This window comes from Halichoeres trimaculatus, unplaced genomic scaffold (assembly GCF_033239565.1).
Source record: "Halichoeres trimaculatus isolate MK-OKI-2021-1 unplaced genomic scaffold, fHalTri1.1 fHalTri1_scaffold_15, whole genome shotgun sequence".
Lineage (NCBI taxonomy): Eukaryota > Metazoa > Chordata > Actinopteri > Labriformes > Labridae > Halichoeres > Halichoeres trimaculatus.
Window position 1 is genome coordinate 11,525,260 of NW_027437193.1, and position 18,595 is coordinate 11,543,854.

Consider the following 18,595-nt stretch of genomic DNA (forward strand, 5'->3'; position numbering starts at 1 on the left):
TAGTTCCTCCCGCCTGAATGAGTCATAAGAAGATTAAAAGAACATAGTTTGTCTTTAAATAGTGCAGAGTGGTTGGCTGATATTGTAAACACAAAGTTGCAGTTGTCGGTTAAACAGACAAAAAGAATATATGATAAACATCTCAAAGCAAATCCAAATGAGAAGGGAGTGTTTGAGGGAGTTCTGAGTATACGCGGAGTCTTTTCTAAAAATAGCCTGGGATTTTGCTGAGGGTTTGGCAGCAGAATGATTCTCAGTAAATGGATAAATAAAGATTTCCTATAGCTGTCTGTAGTGAAGAGAACCTTGTTACTATCTACAGCACAGGAAAAGAGCCAAAAGGACACAGAAGCTGTTTCTAGAAACAAGTTTGAGGATAAAGGAGTCAGGCAGTCTTTAGCATATTCATTACATGATTGTATTTCTTTGAGCAGAGCAGAGATGGACTGGAAGATGTTCAAAAAATAACTGTCTAGAAACGTACATATTGGAATGGATTGAAAGACTGCAACACAAACCGCTACAACACTAACTAAGCATGCAGCTTGTTTGCATAGTTTGGCCTGAAAGTTAAAAATGAGGATTACAGTCAATGCAGCAGATTGTAATTTATTCAAAGTATACAATGTATTCAGACAAGACCCAAGTTAGCCTGAAATATATAAAGGTGTGTTACGTTAACAGCAGTTGATAAAGCCTCACTCAGCATCAGGCAGAAATGAAGAAAGGAAGCTGGTGGGCTATAATAATAATGATTATAATAATAATTAACTGTAACTTGCTCTAATACACAGGCAATTTGTTGCTAACTTTCATCTCACTGAGATTACAAATGCCTTTTTTTTCTCTAAAATTTGCACCTATACTTTGAAAACACCAGCTTCCACCAACTTTTTCATGTCATCATCTACTTTTTTCTTGGGAAATACATCTCTTTTTCATTTACTGAGCAAACAGGTTGAGACTGCTCAGGTGTAGTTATTACACTGATGTATCTCAGCTGTATGTGTCATTTAAGTATCCTCAGAGCTCCTACATGCACAGAACCACTTATAACCTTCTGAGATATAAAACACAACAGGGCTTTCAACATGAGAGGCAGAAAAGGGGGAGTTTCATGAAAAGACTCAAACTACCTGAGCTGGTTTCAGTGTCACAGCGTTTTATGAGCTAGTTTGCTTTGTTCACTATTTCGTACATTTAGATGGAGCAAAGCTTTTGTGTTTTTGTTTGCTTTTCTTGTAATGAAATGTCCCTATGGGTGCTGTTGGGTGCTGTCAATATTTAACACCTGTATCACAGCCTTGCCCTATTCAAATGAAACAGCCCTTTCTGAATTGACAGATTATAAATTTTTCAATAACCATGAATACGGAATAAAAAGTATGTCACATAAACAGTTATGACAAACTGATAGCCTACTGCATCTACACAGGGCTCTCCCACTGCATCACATTGTTTCAGCTCTTCATTTTATAATGTCTTATCTCCAGGCATAATTAGAGAAACGATAACTGCTGTGTCAAGATAAAGAGCATGCCTCTTAAACCTTAATCTCAAAGTAATTGTGTGCAGGGAAAAGAGACCTGAGGTCCTCTCCCACTTAATTACAATCAACAGTCTTTGGAGCACATTTTGAAAGGAGACCTTTACTGTGAGGTTTGTTGATGAGATACTAAGATATTGAGTCTGTGGGTCCAGGTTCAATGACCCTGGAACAGTTAGGAGAAAGTGGGAATGTGTGAATGCAAAAAAAAAGACCTAAAAGTAAAATCTGCAAATAGGATTTACTTGTTTAGTTTCTTGCTTTATTACATTTTTTTATTTCAAAAAATTTAACAAGCACGTGTTTCTTTCCCCATTGGATGACTTTTTTCACACTTTGCAAAAACTTAAGGCATACATTTTGTCTTCCACTTTCTAGAATGAGACATTTTTCTATAGTCATCAGGTGAATATGGTGCACATAGAGTCTAAAAGGACAGTTCTTGACATAAAAACAAGGCATTTACTGTATCTTAAATTTAAGTTTATGCACTGTTTCCCTCCATATTTGAGCTGGTGTTTTTAAGATTGTACCACAAATAATTTACAGTTGCACATTAGGCATAGCAAAAATCTTCATACTTCTAAGGCAGGTTCATCAAACAGAGACAACTAAGTCCAAATTAATAGAAGAATAAAACTCGCACACACTGGCCAACTTCTAGAAAGAAGAACTTTGATGCTGCTAGTTTCAGTCATAGACCCTTTTCAAACAAATTTTTGCTTGAAAAGGGTCTATGACAAAACAAAACAAAAATTTATTGAATAAAAAATTTAAATCAAATAGCATACTTCCTGCAACATTTCTAATTGTGATATCAGGGAAATTAGAAAGACGAATTGCATGTGAATAGTAAGTAAGATGTGCAAATGTTTCTCCTGCAAGTCTCCAAAACTTCTTTAATTTAGCTGAACAGAAAGGTTTTAAGCTCTTACTGATGATAATTGGTATAATCAGGTCACATGGAGGTGTGCCAGCTAACATGTTGATAATATGATGCTGGAGATTATAAAGTAAAAAAAACAGGAAGCTGTGTGTCTTGGTTACCAGAATTGCTACACTGATTTTGTTTAATTAACATGTGCCTGACATTCACAGCACCAAGAACAAACTGATCACAACCCTGAGAGAAACAGATATTAATCAGTTTAATCAACCCTATTATGAGTAGGAGAGCCCATCAAACAGAGGGAATCTGTTTTTTTCTGTCTTAACTTTTCATCCACCCCTTTAGAATGCTCACAGAAGCTGTGCGTGATCAGTGTAGGTGTTAAGTCAGTGACACACTTCCTCTCCTCTGGCTATCAGCATGTTGAGCTCCCGTGATTGAATCTACAGTTAATTCAATCTTCCCCAGAGCTTCACAATGCTTTCAATCTCTCTTAATCACACATTGAGAAGACTGTATTCATCTTGTCACCCAGGTCTGGCCTCCTCCTCGTTGTGACCTTGTGTGTGCAGACTCCCTCCTCTTGGCTTTGAGCCCTCACAGGAAGAAGTCTGTCTGCATGTAATCTTTGAATTACAACCATAGAGAGAATTGTTTGTTCCTCTCTTGCTTGCATGCTTGTATCAATCTCACGTGGCTATTTGCGGGCTATGTGTTGCATAACATGAACACAGGGGAAGGTGTTAAATGAAGTGTTGTGGAGGAAAGTCACATGACCGTATCTCTGGAGGGGGATAAAGATGTGTAGATGCTCGGAGCAAACCCCCGGTTCAGCACAGATGCACAGAAAGTAATTCATATGGACATGGCAGGGCACATATCCTTTCCTTTCTTCCTTTCATGACAAAATGACAGTGCAGAGGAGTGCCTCTCCCATGCCATAGCTCAGTTGAAGGTCTGTGTGGATATGGTGAGAACTGTTCTGTAGTCAGTTTTGTATTACAGGCGCTGTCAATTCTTTCTTTTAATAGAGCACTCACTGCGTCAGAGAGCAGTTTGAAAAACAAAGTGACATGAAAATACACAAAGGTGTAAATAAGGTAGATACCCATAAACATACATTGTAGTATGGTGTATTTCTGCAGGAAAGGCAGAGCGCCATCTGGTGTTCAAAAAAGTTATTAAAAAAAACATACCCTTAAAACACTACCATGCCCCAGAAAATCCCATGACCACTGTAGCTGTGTAGGTGAGTGAATTCTTTCATTATCATTCACACGGAGAACATCAGGCCAGTGTGTGGTTGAAGCTACCTTTAGATGGCAGTGTTGTCATCTGCATCAGGGCAGGTTATCAGACTTAACTGTACATTACAGAGCACAGGCGTAGCACAGCTCACTTTATCTGAGAAAAAAAAAAGAAAAAAAAAAAAGTACTTGCAATCCAACTGATTAGTAATGGAGATATGGAAGCTAATGGTTTGATTTCATGTTTTTGGAGCTGCTATGATAAGAGAATTAATTGATTGCATAAGTCCTGCAAATAAACCTCAGACTTCCTGCGTTCTTGTTAAATTTATTCAGTCAAATTAAAGTAAATTAATAGTCTTTGGGTTTCTGACCATTGTCTGGAGTAAAGGAGTAGTTTAATCATGATGATAAAAAAAAATCTTGAGTTTTCTTAGTTAATCTTTCTCAGTTTAAGTTTGATGTGATCTAATGTAAAAAATAATTGGTAAAAAAAAAAAAAAGAAAGAAAAAGATTTGGTCTCAGCCTTTGTTACTGAGTGAATGTTGACAGTACAGACTGTTTTATTGCATACAGAGAAGTAAAGTCTACAGCACACAGTTGTGTGAGAAGATTAAACTCACCCACAGCTCATGAATTGGTGAACCATTTGCTGCTACTGATTGTGAAAGTACTTAACTCAGAGTAGAAATGTGGGTCGAAACTTCACATATGACAAACCACTGTCACTAAAAGCCATGCTATTCCTCAGTCAGGTTTAGCTGGTGAAAATTGACTGCTGTGCTCTGACAGGCTTTGGCTGTTTCAGCACCACGGACAGCAGCTGCAGGGAAAGCCTCAAAGGTGCATACGACAAAGACAAACACAACTTCTTGGAGTCATGCTCCTGAATAATCCCTTAAATGTCGTTACTGAAATTTAACAAGCGCTCAGCTAAAGTTTGTAGATGTTTTCTGCATGACATCGTGCAGTCTTTTTGGCTTTAACATCCAGTTTTGGGACTCCCTCGCACACTAACGCAGGGTAAAGGACTTGCTCTGTCAACCTGTGCCACACAAACTGCCGGGCTTTACGCTCTTCACTGGGCTACTACGAGTTGAGAGAGAAGACGCATGCGTACTGACTTGAAGCAGCCGGTCGGGGGGGAAAAAGCCTTATGTGCCATCGGATGTAATCAAGGCAAAGAATTACCTCTTCTCGCTGTGCATACATGGTGAAATTGTAAGTACTGGTGGCAAACAGATGTATCATTGCACGAACATTTGCTGATCGGGGCGTTTGACGCCGTTTCCAGGCGTTTTTAAATGGGCATGTCACTATCTGTGCTGTACAGTGCGCTTTTAACAGATCTAGGCAGTGTCTTTTCGGTGGTTGTCCAGGGCGATGAAGCTCTTACGGTTCTTCATGGTGGCACTTTCCATTGATGTGGTGTACGAGCTGCTAATGCAATGTTTTCTGCTGTTCAGTCGTTCACGAGTCATTGAATCCCAAAGTGTTGATCAAATTTTCTGCTACAGGAAGATTGTGGAAGAATGGTGGTTTTATTTGGTGTTATCATGATTTCTCCTTTGAATGGATACGACCACCCCCACCCCCCATTTCATCGTCTATAGCTGTTGAGTCAAGCCATAGCGTACTGCAATTGTGTCAGCTTTGAAGCACCCGACACCCAACGCGTAAAATATGCCATTTGGCAAGGCGCATGAGATCTGCAGCTCTGGATCTGTGTGAAAAACCCGCGCACGGATCCATTTTAGAAATGACCAAATGGTATTGTATTCAGTGAAAGGCTGTGATAGAGCGATGCTGCGGTTATAGATTTGCAAGCTGCGCCTTCGCCCCCCCTCCCATGTAGCAAATCTCCTGACATTTTTCCCTTTTTTGTTGAAAGCATCGTTTCTTGTGTCAGGTGTAGTAGCCGGATGATGCCGAGTGTTGTGAGCGACAGCTCTGTTACATAAATGATCTGACAGGATTTGTCAGTGTCTGACCCGGTGATGACACATTTGTTAAATTCAGACAAGAAGTCATTCTGTGAATAGAGTCTGTGTATTCCTCACAGGCCTGCAAATCTTAATGGGAACCTCAGGAGTTATCATACTAAAATGTTTACATTATTTTCAGCAGCATGTAATTTATCGCCTCTGGACATAGTCTCAGTAATCAGTGTATATCCTTAAATGCTCTGCTTTTCCACTCAGTCTTTTGCTAATGTGAGATTCCAAGTTTTTGATATGCACATTGAGCTCATGGTCAGCCATCTGTCCCTTTCACACATGCAGTTAGAGTGTAAGGAGGAACATGCAGCAGGCTCTAAATAGTAGAGCTGAGATGCTTTAAAAGGAGCATATTTGGAGGCAGAAGGAAATTTAATCAGCAAATCATTTTCCACACTTTTAGCCTGAATGGAACAAACAGCATTCCTTTACTGCATGATCTCTGGGCATGCCAGCACATGATCTGACCAGAAAGCACCACAGCACACACAGCCGGCACATACTGCAACTTGTGGGTGGAAAATTAAATAAATCTAATTAATAGTTACCATGGTGAGGGTGATCAAAGTCCTGATAAACAGATGAATGCACTATCCAGATTTTATTCTGTTCTCTGGTCTCATTTCAGTACACCAAGTGAAGTCTTAATCTATACCAGAGAGATGCTTTGAAGAAATCTCAGCTCACCCCTGTTCCTGACATCTTAACACTCACTTCAGTTCCTCTCCCCTCTGCTCCGTCTGCAGCCCATGGGATCAGAGCGGATGGAGATGCGAAAGAGGCAGATGTCGGTGCAGCAGGAGTCGGCAGCAGGGGGAACTGCACCGGCCCAGCAGGGCCAGCAGGGCCAGGCCAACCAACGGGGCTCGAACGCGTGTTGCTTCTGCTGGTGCTGCTGCTGTAGTTGTTCCTGGTAGGTCTTCTCTCCTGCTGAGAAGTCACTCATTGTGGCTCAGCATGGCCGACATTGTTGCTCACAGGCCAGCACAGCCTGAGTGACCGAGACTCAGCAGCAGGTTTAAGCTACTGTGTTATGTTGGGTGTGTTTTTTTATGTTGTGTGTTATTTTGGTAAAATTTGATCATGCCTTTTTACAGTCAGATGGCTGATACATATCATGTGAGCTTCAAATTATGATCAGTCTTCTTCCTGCATGCTATGATTTTGTGTCATCCAGGAATGAAGACCGGGACGACAGGAATCGAAAGGCTTCCTATGACGTTAAAGAGGGGACCGCAGACTGTGAAGACTGGTAAGTTCATCTTGCCTCAAGTAATAATATTTCCCCAACTTTCATTTTCGTTAAAAAGTTATTCAACTACTCACAACCATGTGGCCCTCACTCTTCTCTAGTCCTAAACCCACACTGGAGGAGGTCCGCTCATGGGGGCAGTCGTTTGACAAGCTGATGTGTTGCCCAGCTGGGAGGAACTCCTTCCGACAGTTTCTGCGCACTGAGTTCAGCGAAGAGAACATGCTCTTCTGGTTAGCCTGTGAAGAATTCAGCAAAGAGGCCAATAAGAGTATGGTAGAGGAGAAGGCTCGGATCATCTATGAGGACTACATCTCCATTCTCTCGCCTAAAGAGGTCTGGCTGCACTATATGTGAATTATACTTAAGTGGGTTAAGTGTTTGGGATAACTTTAAGATTTAAATCATAAAGGTTGACAGATTAGGAGAGGCTTAAAAAATAATTAGATAAGATGATTATTTCTTGAATCTTATAATTAATATGAATGTACAGCTTACAGCCTAAAGAAACAAAATGACCGGAAAGAAGAACACTCTTCTGCTCCTTTAATTCTGTCTCACCGTCATGTTGGATCTGGTTTGCTTAATCTGCACAAAAACTACATGTTACTTCAACAGTTTTGCCATTTTACAGACAGTTAAATGCTTGTCTTAATGCCTCTGAGCTCTGAGCAGCTGAACCAGGCAAACAGCCAACCCCACTTAAGTTAACTACCCCTGACAAGAATTATGACAGAGCATAACCTATTGTAATGAAGCAAATTGTTTCTTACAACTTTTTTTAAAAGATCAAACACATAAGATAAAACATAAAGAACCAGTGTAAGAGGAGCTTCTTATGTCATTTTGTCCTCTTTAGATGTTGCCAGACGTGCTGTTTTTCCCTTAATTTCTTGAAGCAAAGCAAAGTTAGCTGGCTGCTGATGGCAGTTTAGTCTTGCATGTGAGAATGAAAGTAATTATATCAAAATGTTAGTTATTCTAACTAAACTAATGATTCCTCCCCTCCCTGACTGCCAGGTGAGCCTCGACTCCCGTGTGCGAGAGACGATCAACAGGAACATGCAGGAGCCCAACTTGCAAACGTTTGATGATGCCCAACTTCAGATCTACACACTAATGCAAAGAGACTCATATCCCCGCTATATGAACTCCCCAGCCTACAAAAATCTGCTCAACACTCTGTCAGAGCAGTCCCCTGAATCTTAGGGTGGTGATGACCTGTGATCTTTTAACTCTCTTTATCCCTCTCAGCCCAAACCCCCTCCTTCCTTACCTATTTTTTAAACAATTTTCTTGGTATGTTCAGTGTAGGATTACATTACGGGCCCCGGGCCTGGCCCCTCCCAGGGATATTAGCGCTATTGTGATCTGCACCTGACCGAAGACACTCAGGTCTCAAAACCCGAGGGCTTGACATCATAAGTACTGCTACAGATCAACAAAGCAAAACACTCCAAAGGAATATGATTACATTTTGTTTCTGTTTTCTTTCTTTTGATAGAAATAATCTATTTTATTTGTGTTCAGAGTTTTTTATGGTCTATTTGTTTTTATGGTCTGTTTGTTTTTTTTGTATGATTGTTTGAGGAGAAAACAATTCCTACTGTAGACTATATATTTATGAGTTTGTAAATAGAAAAAATGGAATTGTGGGTATTTTATGTAGAGACGCCTGGTTCTATTTACTGCGTATGAAAATCAAAGCTCAAGTCAAAGGCTACATGTTAGCTCTACTTGCAGGCAGCTTTGTGGGGTACTGTATGATTCTATCTTGGTTTCCCCGTGTTTTGTTATCTAACCTCACACTTTGGTACCTGTGACAGCGACTTGGCAACTCCAGTTCATGTAGAAAATGTGTGAGAGTGAAACATCTGCAGGTGTGGTTATCAGTGAGGTAACAGAAAATGAGGAGCGCTCGTGTTACAGTGAGAAATCTGTCTTCTCAAGAAACTGAAATCAATAATGGAAGAGTGTATAAGCTTTCTTTACAGAGTAATGATCACAGAGAACTGCCTATTTAAAACAACTATTTCAAATTTGAGTATTGTTCACTGCACAACTTACAGGTATATTTATTTTTTACTAGCAAGATGTAAGAACAGTCATTTTATGTACCAGAAATAGTATTTATTATTTATTGCTAATACAAAACAGATCACCAAGTATGAATTATATTTATTTAGTCATATATTTATGTAAAAATATGTGTGAACTATTCTCCTAGGTCACTGTGTAAAAATGTAGAGTTTAGGGTAACACTTTATTTTGTGCCTGTTATTTCTTTCAAGTCCCCTAAAGTAGCTAACAGTTTAGTGGAAGTTTGGATAAAATGATAAATGTTAAAGCATAGCTTATAGGTAGAGTAGTTTCTTACCAGTGGGGGTTTGGATGAGAAGACTGACAACTCTCCCTTGTTTCTGTACTGCTCTTGTTGCAGCCAGAGCCAAACCTGCTTGATTTCGCTAACTTAAGTTAACACAAATTCCAGAAACAGCTAGTTAGCTGCTAGGTCCGCCTAGCAGCTAACGCTAGCTACAGCTCCACAGTTTCATTTGGCAGATGCTTTTGTCCAAAGCAATGTACAACAGAAGCAAAAATTTTGACAGAAGGGAAAACCTTAGTAATTGTGACAAAGAGCTACAAGTTATATCTTGAGTTAGTTAGCTAACTCTAAATAACTAACTGCTAACTCCATCTGCAGTAAGTGTCTGCCTCATACAACAAAGAAAATACTATGTCTGTTTTTGACTCCAACACTTTGAGTTTTGTTAACTGATTTTATATAATGTGCTAACAAGTGCTGAAGGTGGAAGAATCAGTTTTCTGATGAGTCGAGCTAGCACAGTCTCATTGTTAGTGGTTGTCAAGCTAAGCTAAGCCAAGCTAATCAACCTTTTCTTTGTATTCACTCAACAAAGGATTTTTTTTTTCTGAAAAAATACTTAATTTAGTTCCATCTATGTCAAGCACACTGTTAATTCTGTATTAGCGCGTCTGCTCACCTGTATTTGTTTTCATGATGAATTGGTAAAGCCTGCCTTTATTTAGGCCATAATTATATTAAGACAGTTTGTTAGGTAAATTACAGAATAACAAACAAGATAAAGTGTTACCCACATTAGTGACATTGATAAACATCAGTGCAGATTGAGTTATATGTGTTTCAAATGTTTTTCTGCAATACGACATTCAGTTCCCATTGAGACTCTCACTGGGGGTCAGGCCAGGTTAGCAGCAACACCAAAGCTACCATGTAAACTGTGTATGTGCTTTTATCAAGAGCGTTTCTGTTGACGAAAATTGGAGTTGCCAAGTTATAAATACTTTTCTGTATTCTAATAGTTTTAGTTGACTTACTTTGTTGCCTCACAAACATGTCACTCAAAGACAAGATCCTCACATGGGGAAGTGCCTTGACATTCAATTTTATGACATCTTTCTCATGGGCAACAGTTGTTTTCAGACTCTTGCCGTAAGAGTGGGTACTGAAGTACAAGGCCAGTTTACCGGATATCGTCCCTCTCTTTGGCCAAATTATCGCATGTGTTTTGTCTTGATTCCTAAGTAGTGACAACATCAGTCCAGTTCTGATGGTGTTACCAACCAATATAGAGGACTGTGGTGACAACACATGTCTATTTGCTTATGGCAAATAAAGATCAATGATAGGGCTGGTTGATCTGAACTTCTTGCCAACCAGTGTTTCATGGTGGCACTTGTACTTGTCTTAGAGTTAACTTTAACTTACTATGTGCAATTTGAGCTGTGGGGTTCACTGCGCAGATCAACCTCAAAACACAATCTAAGCCAATGGTTTGGAGTGATGCCTATAAATGTTGTTTCTTCTTCTGTTTACTATATTAAATGTGTTACTTTGCGCTGAGTTTACTGAAGAATACATTTTTAAAAGACAAATAATGTGAATGTTTACAGTATATGGTTTAGTTTTTTTTCTGCTACTCTGAGAAAATAATGACTTGTGGGCATTTTGATTGAGATAAAATAAAGCACAATAATTTTACTGAATATGGACTGATTTCATTTAAACAGAATTTCGTTGCAGTAACTTGTTGTGCCTTTTTGTAGCACTGCACCAATCTGGAATTAAAGTCTTAATAAGGACTCCAAGTCTATAAAAGTAGTATGGGATGTAGAGACTTCAGTTATCAAGCTCCACTCCTTTAGAAACATCTGCCTTTCAGGGTCTAGGAGGCAGGAAACCTCCCTACTTTTATGAGTAAGCTTTACACTTTCCTTTTTATAGAGCTGGCACAGGCTTAGACCGGATCTTAGTTACACTATTAAAAGCCTTCACTTCAGAAGGAATTGGCACAGTAAGCTCTTGTCTTCCCTCCTGTCAGTCTGTCCCAAACTTAGTTTCCATGTCCTGCTAAAATAACAACTGTAGATCTCTCTAGGAGTCTCTGACCTCCCTTGTCTCATAGGTTCCTCTGGATCATTGCTTGAGACTCCAGTGCTACCACTATTAGTTTGATTACCATCATCATCACTGTAACAATGTCGTTGTTGATTTTAGAACAGTTCTGCTCCAACTCTTATAATTGATACTGTCATTCATTTGTCAATATCATTACTATAAATGCTAATATCAGACATATTGACTTTAGCAACTATAAATATGAAGATTAGGCTATTAATAATTTGTAGTTCTTGCAAATAGTGCACTTACTTTTAACACTGGCAATGTTACCAAAAGTCTTTAAGAAATGGTTTTACTGCTTTTGACAGTCTCTATTCATCTCACTTTCATACACATTTCAATTCAATAGGAGTCTGGTTCTGTTCAAAGCTTCTAAAAGTCTTTCCTTGTCTATTAAACTCGTTACAATTTTCCAAGTACTCTGCTAATTGTGGACTACTTGAAAATGAACTGAGTCTTTTGTTTCATGATAGCATCTTTCCTCAGCTTAATGGTGGGTTTTTATTTGTTTTTTTTAGCCTCAGAAACCACTCATACTGCCCACCACACAATGTCAATTTACAGTGAAATCCAGCCGTTGGGTTCATGACCCAGTCTGCTGTTGAGGCCAGAGAAAATATATCCAATTTAAATACAGTTTAAGAACTTAAACCAACAAAAGTTATTTCAATTTCAGTGCATTTTTGTGTCATGTAGTGATTGGTGGTAAATGAACCAATACTTATTTAGTGCTTTTCTAGTCTTTGACCGCTTAAAGTACTTTACACCTCTGGTCTCTTCACCCATCCACACCACATTCACACACTCATAACAGACACTTCTGTTGTACAGAACCATCAGTTTTAGCCAACGCATCCAAACCCAACCACACACCACCTACCAGCAGTAGGAGCATTTTAGGGTTAATTGTCTTGCTTAAAACTTTGGCATGTAATAGCAAGAGCTGAGATTGAACCCTCAACCTTCCGGTTGACAGAGGATGACTTGACAGCCACAGTCACCTATGCAACACACCAAGTCAGAACACCTGGGTCCAGTGTGCTGACTTACTTATCTACTTAATTAGACTCCTGCAGTTTCACTCTTCTTTCTGATGCCCTCTTCACAGGTACACTTCCATATAGTTATGCTGACATAAATTTACCATTTTTAGTTAAATGGTTGTACATCACACACCACTGAACTCACCGATTTCCACACCAACTTTAAGTTATCATGTTTAACTCTATGAATCAGAGAGCTGAGAGAGAGATGAGACGAGGGACCAGTCTGGATTTAGTCTGCATGTGGGAAAGCAGCACAGCAGTCGGTCAACACAGAGTGGTTGCACCTGGCAATTAAAAAAACCTTGAGCAAAGGGACACAATTGTGTGTCTTCCCCATTTCAGCCAATGAGATTATGCTGCTGCTGGTCCGATTAATATGCATTCATCAGAATTCACTTTGATGTGATGAATATTCTACCGACATCAAATGTACACTCCCACAAACACAAACACACACACACACACACACACACACACACACACACACACACACACACACACACACACACACACACACACACACACACACACACACACACACACACACACACACACACATACTCACAGAGCTCCTTAATTGCACAAGTAGATGATACTGAGGCCTAATGAAAAGCGCTTCTTTTAATCAAATGGATTACACTTTATTGGGAAATTAAATAAAACAATGCAATGTTGTGAGGGGAAAGCAAAACAACATTATCCAAAGTGTTAAAACTACATATAAAAAATGCAGATAAAAGAGAATGATACAAGACTGATCGCATATATCTGACAGTGAGAAACAACTAATGACAATAGTAAAAGATTTGGGGGGCAGGGTGTAGGGGGAACGGACAATGACCTCAATCTATGAACAGTATATTTATTCAAACAATAATCGCTGTGGCATCTGTGCATGGCGTGATGTGCACCATGTACCACACAATGCAAAGCTCCGATCTGCTGCAAAGACAAAACCTGGTCCGGGAATTTTGCTACTTGCCGGTGTGTCGTGGAAACACCCGCCGCTTCAGCAGAACTAGGACACAGAAAAAAAACAAATGAATACAAAGTTATTTCATTTTAAAATATCAGTATCTCTTATTGTGTTGAGAAATGTACCGTAATGTTATTTGCATATTTGAAGATAGAAGAATTTTCTGTTTAAAGCTCATTTTTTGAGTGTTTATGGACTTAATTTATATAAGTTTTTGCAAATAAGACTTTTTCAAAGTTTCATCTTTGGCTTAAGTTGTATCTGTTTGTCTCATTTTTATCTGACCAATTAATGGAAACCAACATAAAACAGAAGGAAAAGTCAATTAGATTCAGATGGATTCTGTGAGCTTGGATGATACTTTGGTTGCAGACCATCACAGTCTGAAATAATCTTTCTCATAAAGAGCAAACATTTGAAGTTGTGCTTGGATGAAGATAAAAACTGGATAACTTATTCTTTCTCTGGGTCCACAGACTTCAGGTGGAATTCGAAAGCAACAATATTTGGGCATTAGAAATGAGGGATTCTGTTTACAGACTGAGGAGCACTAATGAGTTTAGAAAAGGTTCCTCTTGAAACACAGGTGTGAAAGTAAACAGTCTGCCAGCAGAGTGGAAGAGAACCAAACTGGCTGAATAATATCTTCAACAAGAATTGATGCTTCCTGTGTGACTACAGCATAGTAATAGCTTAACAGTAGATGTATTACAAAAGCACAGGTCTCAGCATAGTGGAAAGGGCTAAACCTTTCCCCACACAGGCTAACTTTGCAAGTCAGAGCAGGACTGAGTCAATAAAAGCCCACGCTGCCCAACACACCTTCCATCTATTTCCGCATTGATTGCAGAAGACAAATGTGGTCATTGGCTCATCAGCACTGCGGGTTTGAACCTGGGAATGACAAAATCATGCACAAAACATTCATTATGTCAGGTTAAGCAATGATGTTTGAACACACAAAACTTAGCATCACTCGATTTTACAACTGATAACCCATAGTTTCATTCCAACATCAATTTAACCTCTGGAAATAGTATACATGGAGTTATATCAGCTTGACAAGTAATGATGTGAGGTCTATGTTAGGAGACTGAGAGACTGCTGGCACATCTTCCTTCTTCCTTGAAGCATAAATAACAGTCGTACCTGTGTGTAGGTGCAGCATTTGCCCTTGCACTTGCCACAGGTGAACAGGTCAGTCTGAGTGCCTCCTGTGGTGGCCATCTGGTGGTCCCTGACAGCCTCTTTGGTCAGATTCTTTCTCATTTCTTTCAGCTCATCACTGGCCATTTCCTAATAACAGAAGAATGGAATAATGAAAGTTCTGATGAATTTAAGTAAAAAGCTTATGATCAATTCAATTAAAAGCTCAAGTAAAACCAACGTTAAAGAAAAGATGCACAAAAAAATTAGAGACTTCAAATGTGTTTCTGTAGTTACTTCTGAACCTACACTAAGAAAAGTCAACGCACCTCTGCGGTCATCTTAGCCATCCGCTCAGGAGTCACACTCCCACACAGCACAGTCCTCCTTAGATTGGGGTTCTTCATATCTTTCAAATTTGAGATTCGGCTCCTCACACGGTTCTTATATTTCATGTCTGTGTTCTTAAACTCCTGGAAGATGCGTGATAGCAGGTCAAGGAATTACAGATGTTTATGAATCTTTGTGTAGACACTTTTCATCCCCTTTAACTTGAATTAGCTTAGCATAGCTTAGTTCATTTTTAAAATCTATCTGTATGTGACTGATCAAATTTAATCCAGCACTGAAATTAAAAGGTGAATCTGATTGATACCTAAATATTGTTGGCAAAAATCAAAATTAAATGATCTGTTAATTTATTAATTTAACAATTATCTAAAATGTATCACTTCCTGTTATTGCCTGACATACATAAGAAGATGTGTCTTAAAAAACCCTCTGGCTTTTTAAATTCATCTCTATTCCATTAATAATTTATAAAACTACATGTTAAAGATGAAATATGTTTAGAATTATAATAAAAACACATTCAGCAGAAAAAAACATACATTATTTGTTTAAAAATTAATGTGAAACAGCTCTGATGGTGAATCTGGACTTCTCTGTAAATTTAAGAGCACATAAATATTTCTCCGTTTTTTTAGAGTCACTTATCTGAGGGCTTTTTTCCCATTAAAAATCATCAGTTTGCCACACATAAAACTGAGGGTTAAATACAAAATAAAAAATTGGCAAATCTGTGACGTTCTCATTTATCTTGAGCATTCAAACCTTATTACTACAATTAGGTCATTTACAATTTGCACAGATGGCAGTGATCAGGATATATTCCTCAATCTGAGCTCCAAGTTCATCACAGTCAGCACCAATAGCAATATGGTCATCTAGGGAGAAAACGAAAAGACACATAATCACAACTTTAGCTGCTAGTAAGCATATGGAGAACAAAGCAGGTGATTTGATATTACTTTACAATAATTTTACCTCCAGTCTGCATGGCCTGTGACAGCATCTCTCTGCATTTGAGCCTGATAGAATCGGATGTACTTGGTGCACGGGGGAACGTGTTGATTAATGTGTTCGATGTAACCTCAGCAGGCTCACTCTTGCTGCTGGAATTACTGCTGGAGCTGCTGAGAGAGGATAAACAAGGGGAACTTAAATCAACTTTGGGGAGAAGATAAAGTAAATATATAATCATACTTAAAAAATTAAAGCAATGAAAAGCTAACAACGCCAATGATATTGTATTATATGGTTATTTGTCCTGTTACCTTTCTTCTTTTGCTTCTGGGCTTCCCTCTGACGGAGAAACCACAGGTGTTGTTTGCTCTTTTCGCTTTTCATCCGATGATTTGTCTCCACCTCCAGGCTCATCTGTATCATTTATAACACATCAGGAAACCAGAAGATATCATCAGAAAGTGATATAAGCAGGGCATCCATGGTGATGATAATGCTTCCTTTCCTCCCTTTTCTAAATGGAATATTGTTTTGTGCTTTATCCTCTTCATCTTCAAATGTATGCGACTGTGGAGACAGTCTGCAGCAGATAACAAATGAGGGAAAAAAAAAGAAAAGTATTACTTACCCAAAAGCTTCTTCCACGACTTGATCAGCGACTTGGCTAAAGCTGTCACCTCATCGTCTGTGCTCTGCTTGCGGATAGCATTAACAGACATCCCAATTCTAGTGGACTGTGGAGAGATGTCAAGTCAGAATACACAAGGTCTCCAATCTCTTATTCTATGAATAGTAATCCAAGCAGAAACCACAACAACACAAAAGTACCTGGAGCAGCTCGAGAGTCATGGGAATACTTCGCAACTCCTTCAATAGGTCCAAAGCCCCAGCCTGCAATCACATTTACAAAGAGTATGTCTCATTCATCTGTAATCAGCCTTCACATTATAAGTACCAATGCCTCATATCACTAACTGGACTCACACCATCATGCCATCCAAAATACTTCCAATTATTAAAGAGTATAGTCATTTGCATGTCTGAACGACAATGTTTGCAACATTTTTTGTTACTTCTATCGGTGTAAAATAATGTCCTCTTCTATAACCTTGAAACAGCTGTAATTAATAGAGAGATTGATAAAATCTTAAAGCTTGTTTATGGAGTTGTTGCTTTTTGCTGCCTCTTCAATGAACAGAAAATAAAACTTATTGTTTAGACTTAGAGAATAAATGTGTTTGTTTTCAGTCCACTTTTTAACTCCTCATAGGTTTTGATTCATTACATTAACTTAATTTATGTGGTATTTTAGCTGTCTCTTGGTTCAGATCTATTAGCCTGTCATTATAACACATCTGAAATGCACTGTAGGGTTTTTGTGATGGGCATTTGTTCCGATTCCCAAATCCTTTGAATATTAGAGAAGCATTTCTAACAATTTCCGCATTTACAAGAACAAGCTTATGATATGGAAAGATTACTTGGATGATTACTATGGTTCAGTTTTAGTTGCTGTGCAGCTAACAGCTGATGCCCAAACCGGCTAACTGGCTAAAAGAAGTAATGTTGGTTTCAAAATAAAACCACCGAATATGAAGCTGGTGTCATATTGATTTAGGACATAATTCCTTGCAAGACAGTTTTGGTTATCTTCAGATGACCCGATCAAGAATGACGTTGTGTGAGGAGGGAAAACGCAAGCGGAGACTGGTGCACTGCTATGGCTAACTGCTACCGTTTCACCAAACTGCCGTTAACCATAACAGACCTCGAAGCTAACTGAGGCTAGCCAGTTAGCCACAACAAATGTAGGCTTGGGGCTTAAGTTATTGATGATGGGTTGATTGCACGTTTGAACATATTGGCAAATAGGTATAGATTTAATTAACTACATTCAGCAGGTAACCCCACTTGCATCCCAATAGCGCCAACGTTAGCTCCACATCAACATCAGCCAGCTCGGCTAAGCTGCAGGTCGGCATTCATTCTTCACACACATCTCACCCCGTTTTTCTTCTGCGCCATTTTATCCATCTTCTTCGCAATTCTGATTATCTCCTCTTCTTCTTTTTTCCCCATGTTGAATGATCCAATGAAATAGAGCGATCAGAACGAAAAAGAAAGGAAAATCCACGACAAAGACCACGCCACTAGAGTGAAAGCGGCGGCGTCTACTTGACGGACCGGGACCGCACACGGATACTCCGCTGTGTAGCAGACCTGACGAGTCGATCCATGACGAGGGAATCCAGGTAGAAAAATCGAGAAAGACCTAAAGATCATTCTAACTGTTGTGGCTCTGAGGAAAGGTAAGATAAGGTAATCATTTCATACGTCTTTTCTGAACTTTTTTTTTTTTGTCTTTTTTTCTGTAGATAATCCAACCTTTCCTTGAACTCAGTACGAACACCTGCCTGGTTGCTACTGAACAAGTCCATATTTTACGATATCGTTACCTGTCGTTAGATAGCGCCAAAGTGCCACTCAAGCCTTCCCTATCCTCCTGACTACCAGAAAAAAAATAAAAAAAATTGTCCAATCACAAAGATTTTAAGATTCCCCAATCTTTGTGAGGTTATTAGAATACTGAAGAATTAAAAATTTTTTTTTTAAAAAAAGATACACGTTTTATTATATTTCAGATATTATGTATATTACAATGCATACAATGCTAAAATACAGTAAAATTATTCTGACAATGTTCAAATGTGTTGTTAAGAGTCCCATATAAAATATGCCACTAAAA

At 38.9% G+C, this 18,595-nt stretch overlaps 2 protein-coding genes across 3 annotated transcripts; one reads left to right on the top strand and one right to left on the bottom strand.

Annotated features, from left to right (window-relative positions):
* The first annotated feature begins 4,753 nt into the window (after positions 1-4,753).
* rgs20 (regulator of G protein signaling 20) lies at positions 4,754-10,961 on the top strand. Its single transcript, XM_074687792.1, has 5 exons — positions 4,754-4,904; positions 6,427-6,593; positions 6,858-6,932; positions 7,034-7,268; positions 7,953-10,961. The coding sequence occupies exons 2-5, from the start codon at positions 6,430-6,432 to the stop codon at positions 8,139-8,141; spliced, it is 663 nt and encodes a 220-aa protein (XP_074543893.1). The 5' UTR covers positions 4,754-4,904; positions 6,427-6,429; the 3' UTR covers positions 8,142-10,961.
* A 2,094-nt stretch (positions 10,962-13,055) lies between these two features.
* tcea1 (transcription elongation factor A (SII), 1) lies at positions 13,056-18,102 on the bottom strand. 2 transcript variants are annotated; one of them, XM_074687779.1, is made up of 10 exons: positions 17,854-18,102; positions 16,678-16,740; positions 16,478-16,583; positions 16,161-16,263; positions 15,871-16,016; positions 15,714-15,770; positions 14,874-15,028; positions 14,548-14,694; positions 14,221-14,292; positions 13,056-13,440 (listed from the first exon to the last, which is right to left on the bottom strand). In XM_074687779.1, the coding sequence occupies exons 1-10, from the start codon at positions 17,926-17,928 to the stop codon at positions 13,432-13,434; spliced, it is 933 nt and encodes a 310-aa protein (XP_074543880.1). In that variant the 5' UTR covers positions 17,929-18,102; the 3' UTR covers positions 13,056-13,431. The 2 variants fall into 2 exon arrangements, with proteins under 2 accessions (XP_074543880.1, XP_074543878.1); XM_074687777.1 differs by having other exon boundaries at positions 13,057-13,440; positions 15,871-16,019; positions 17,854-18,097.
* Between the last annotated feature and the right edge of the window lie 493 nt (positions 18,103-18,595).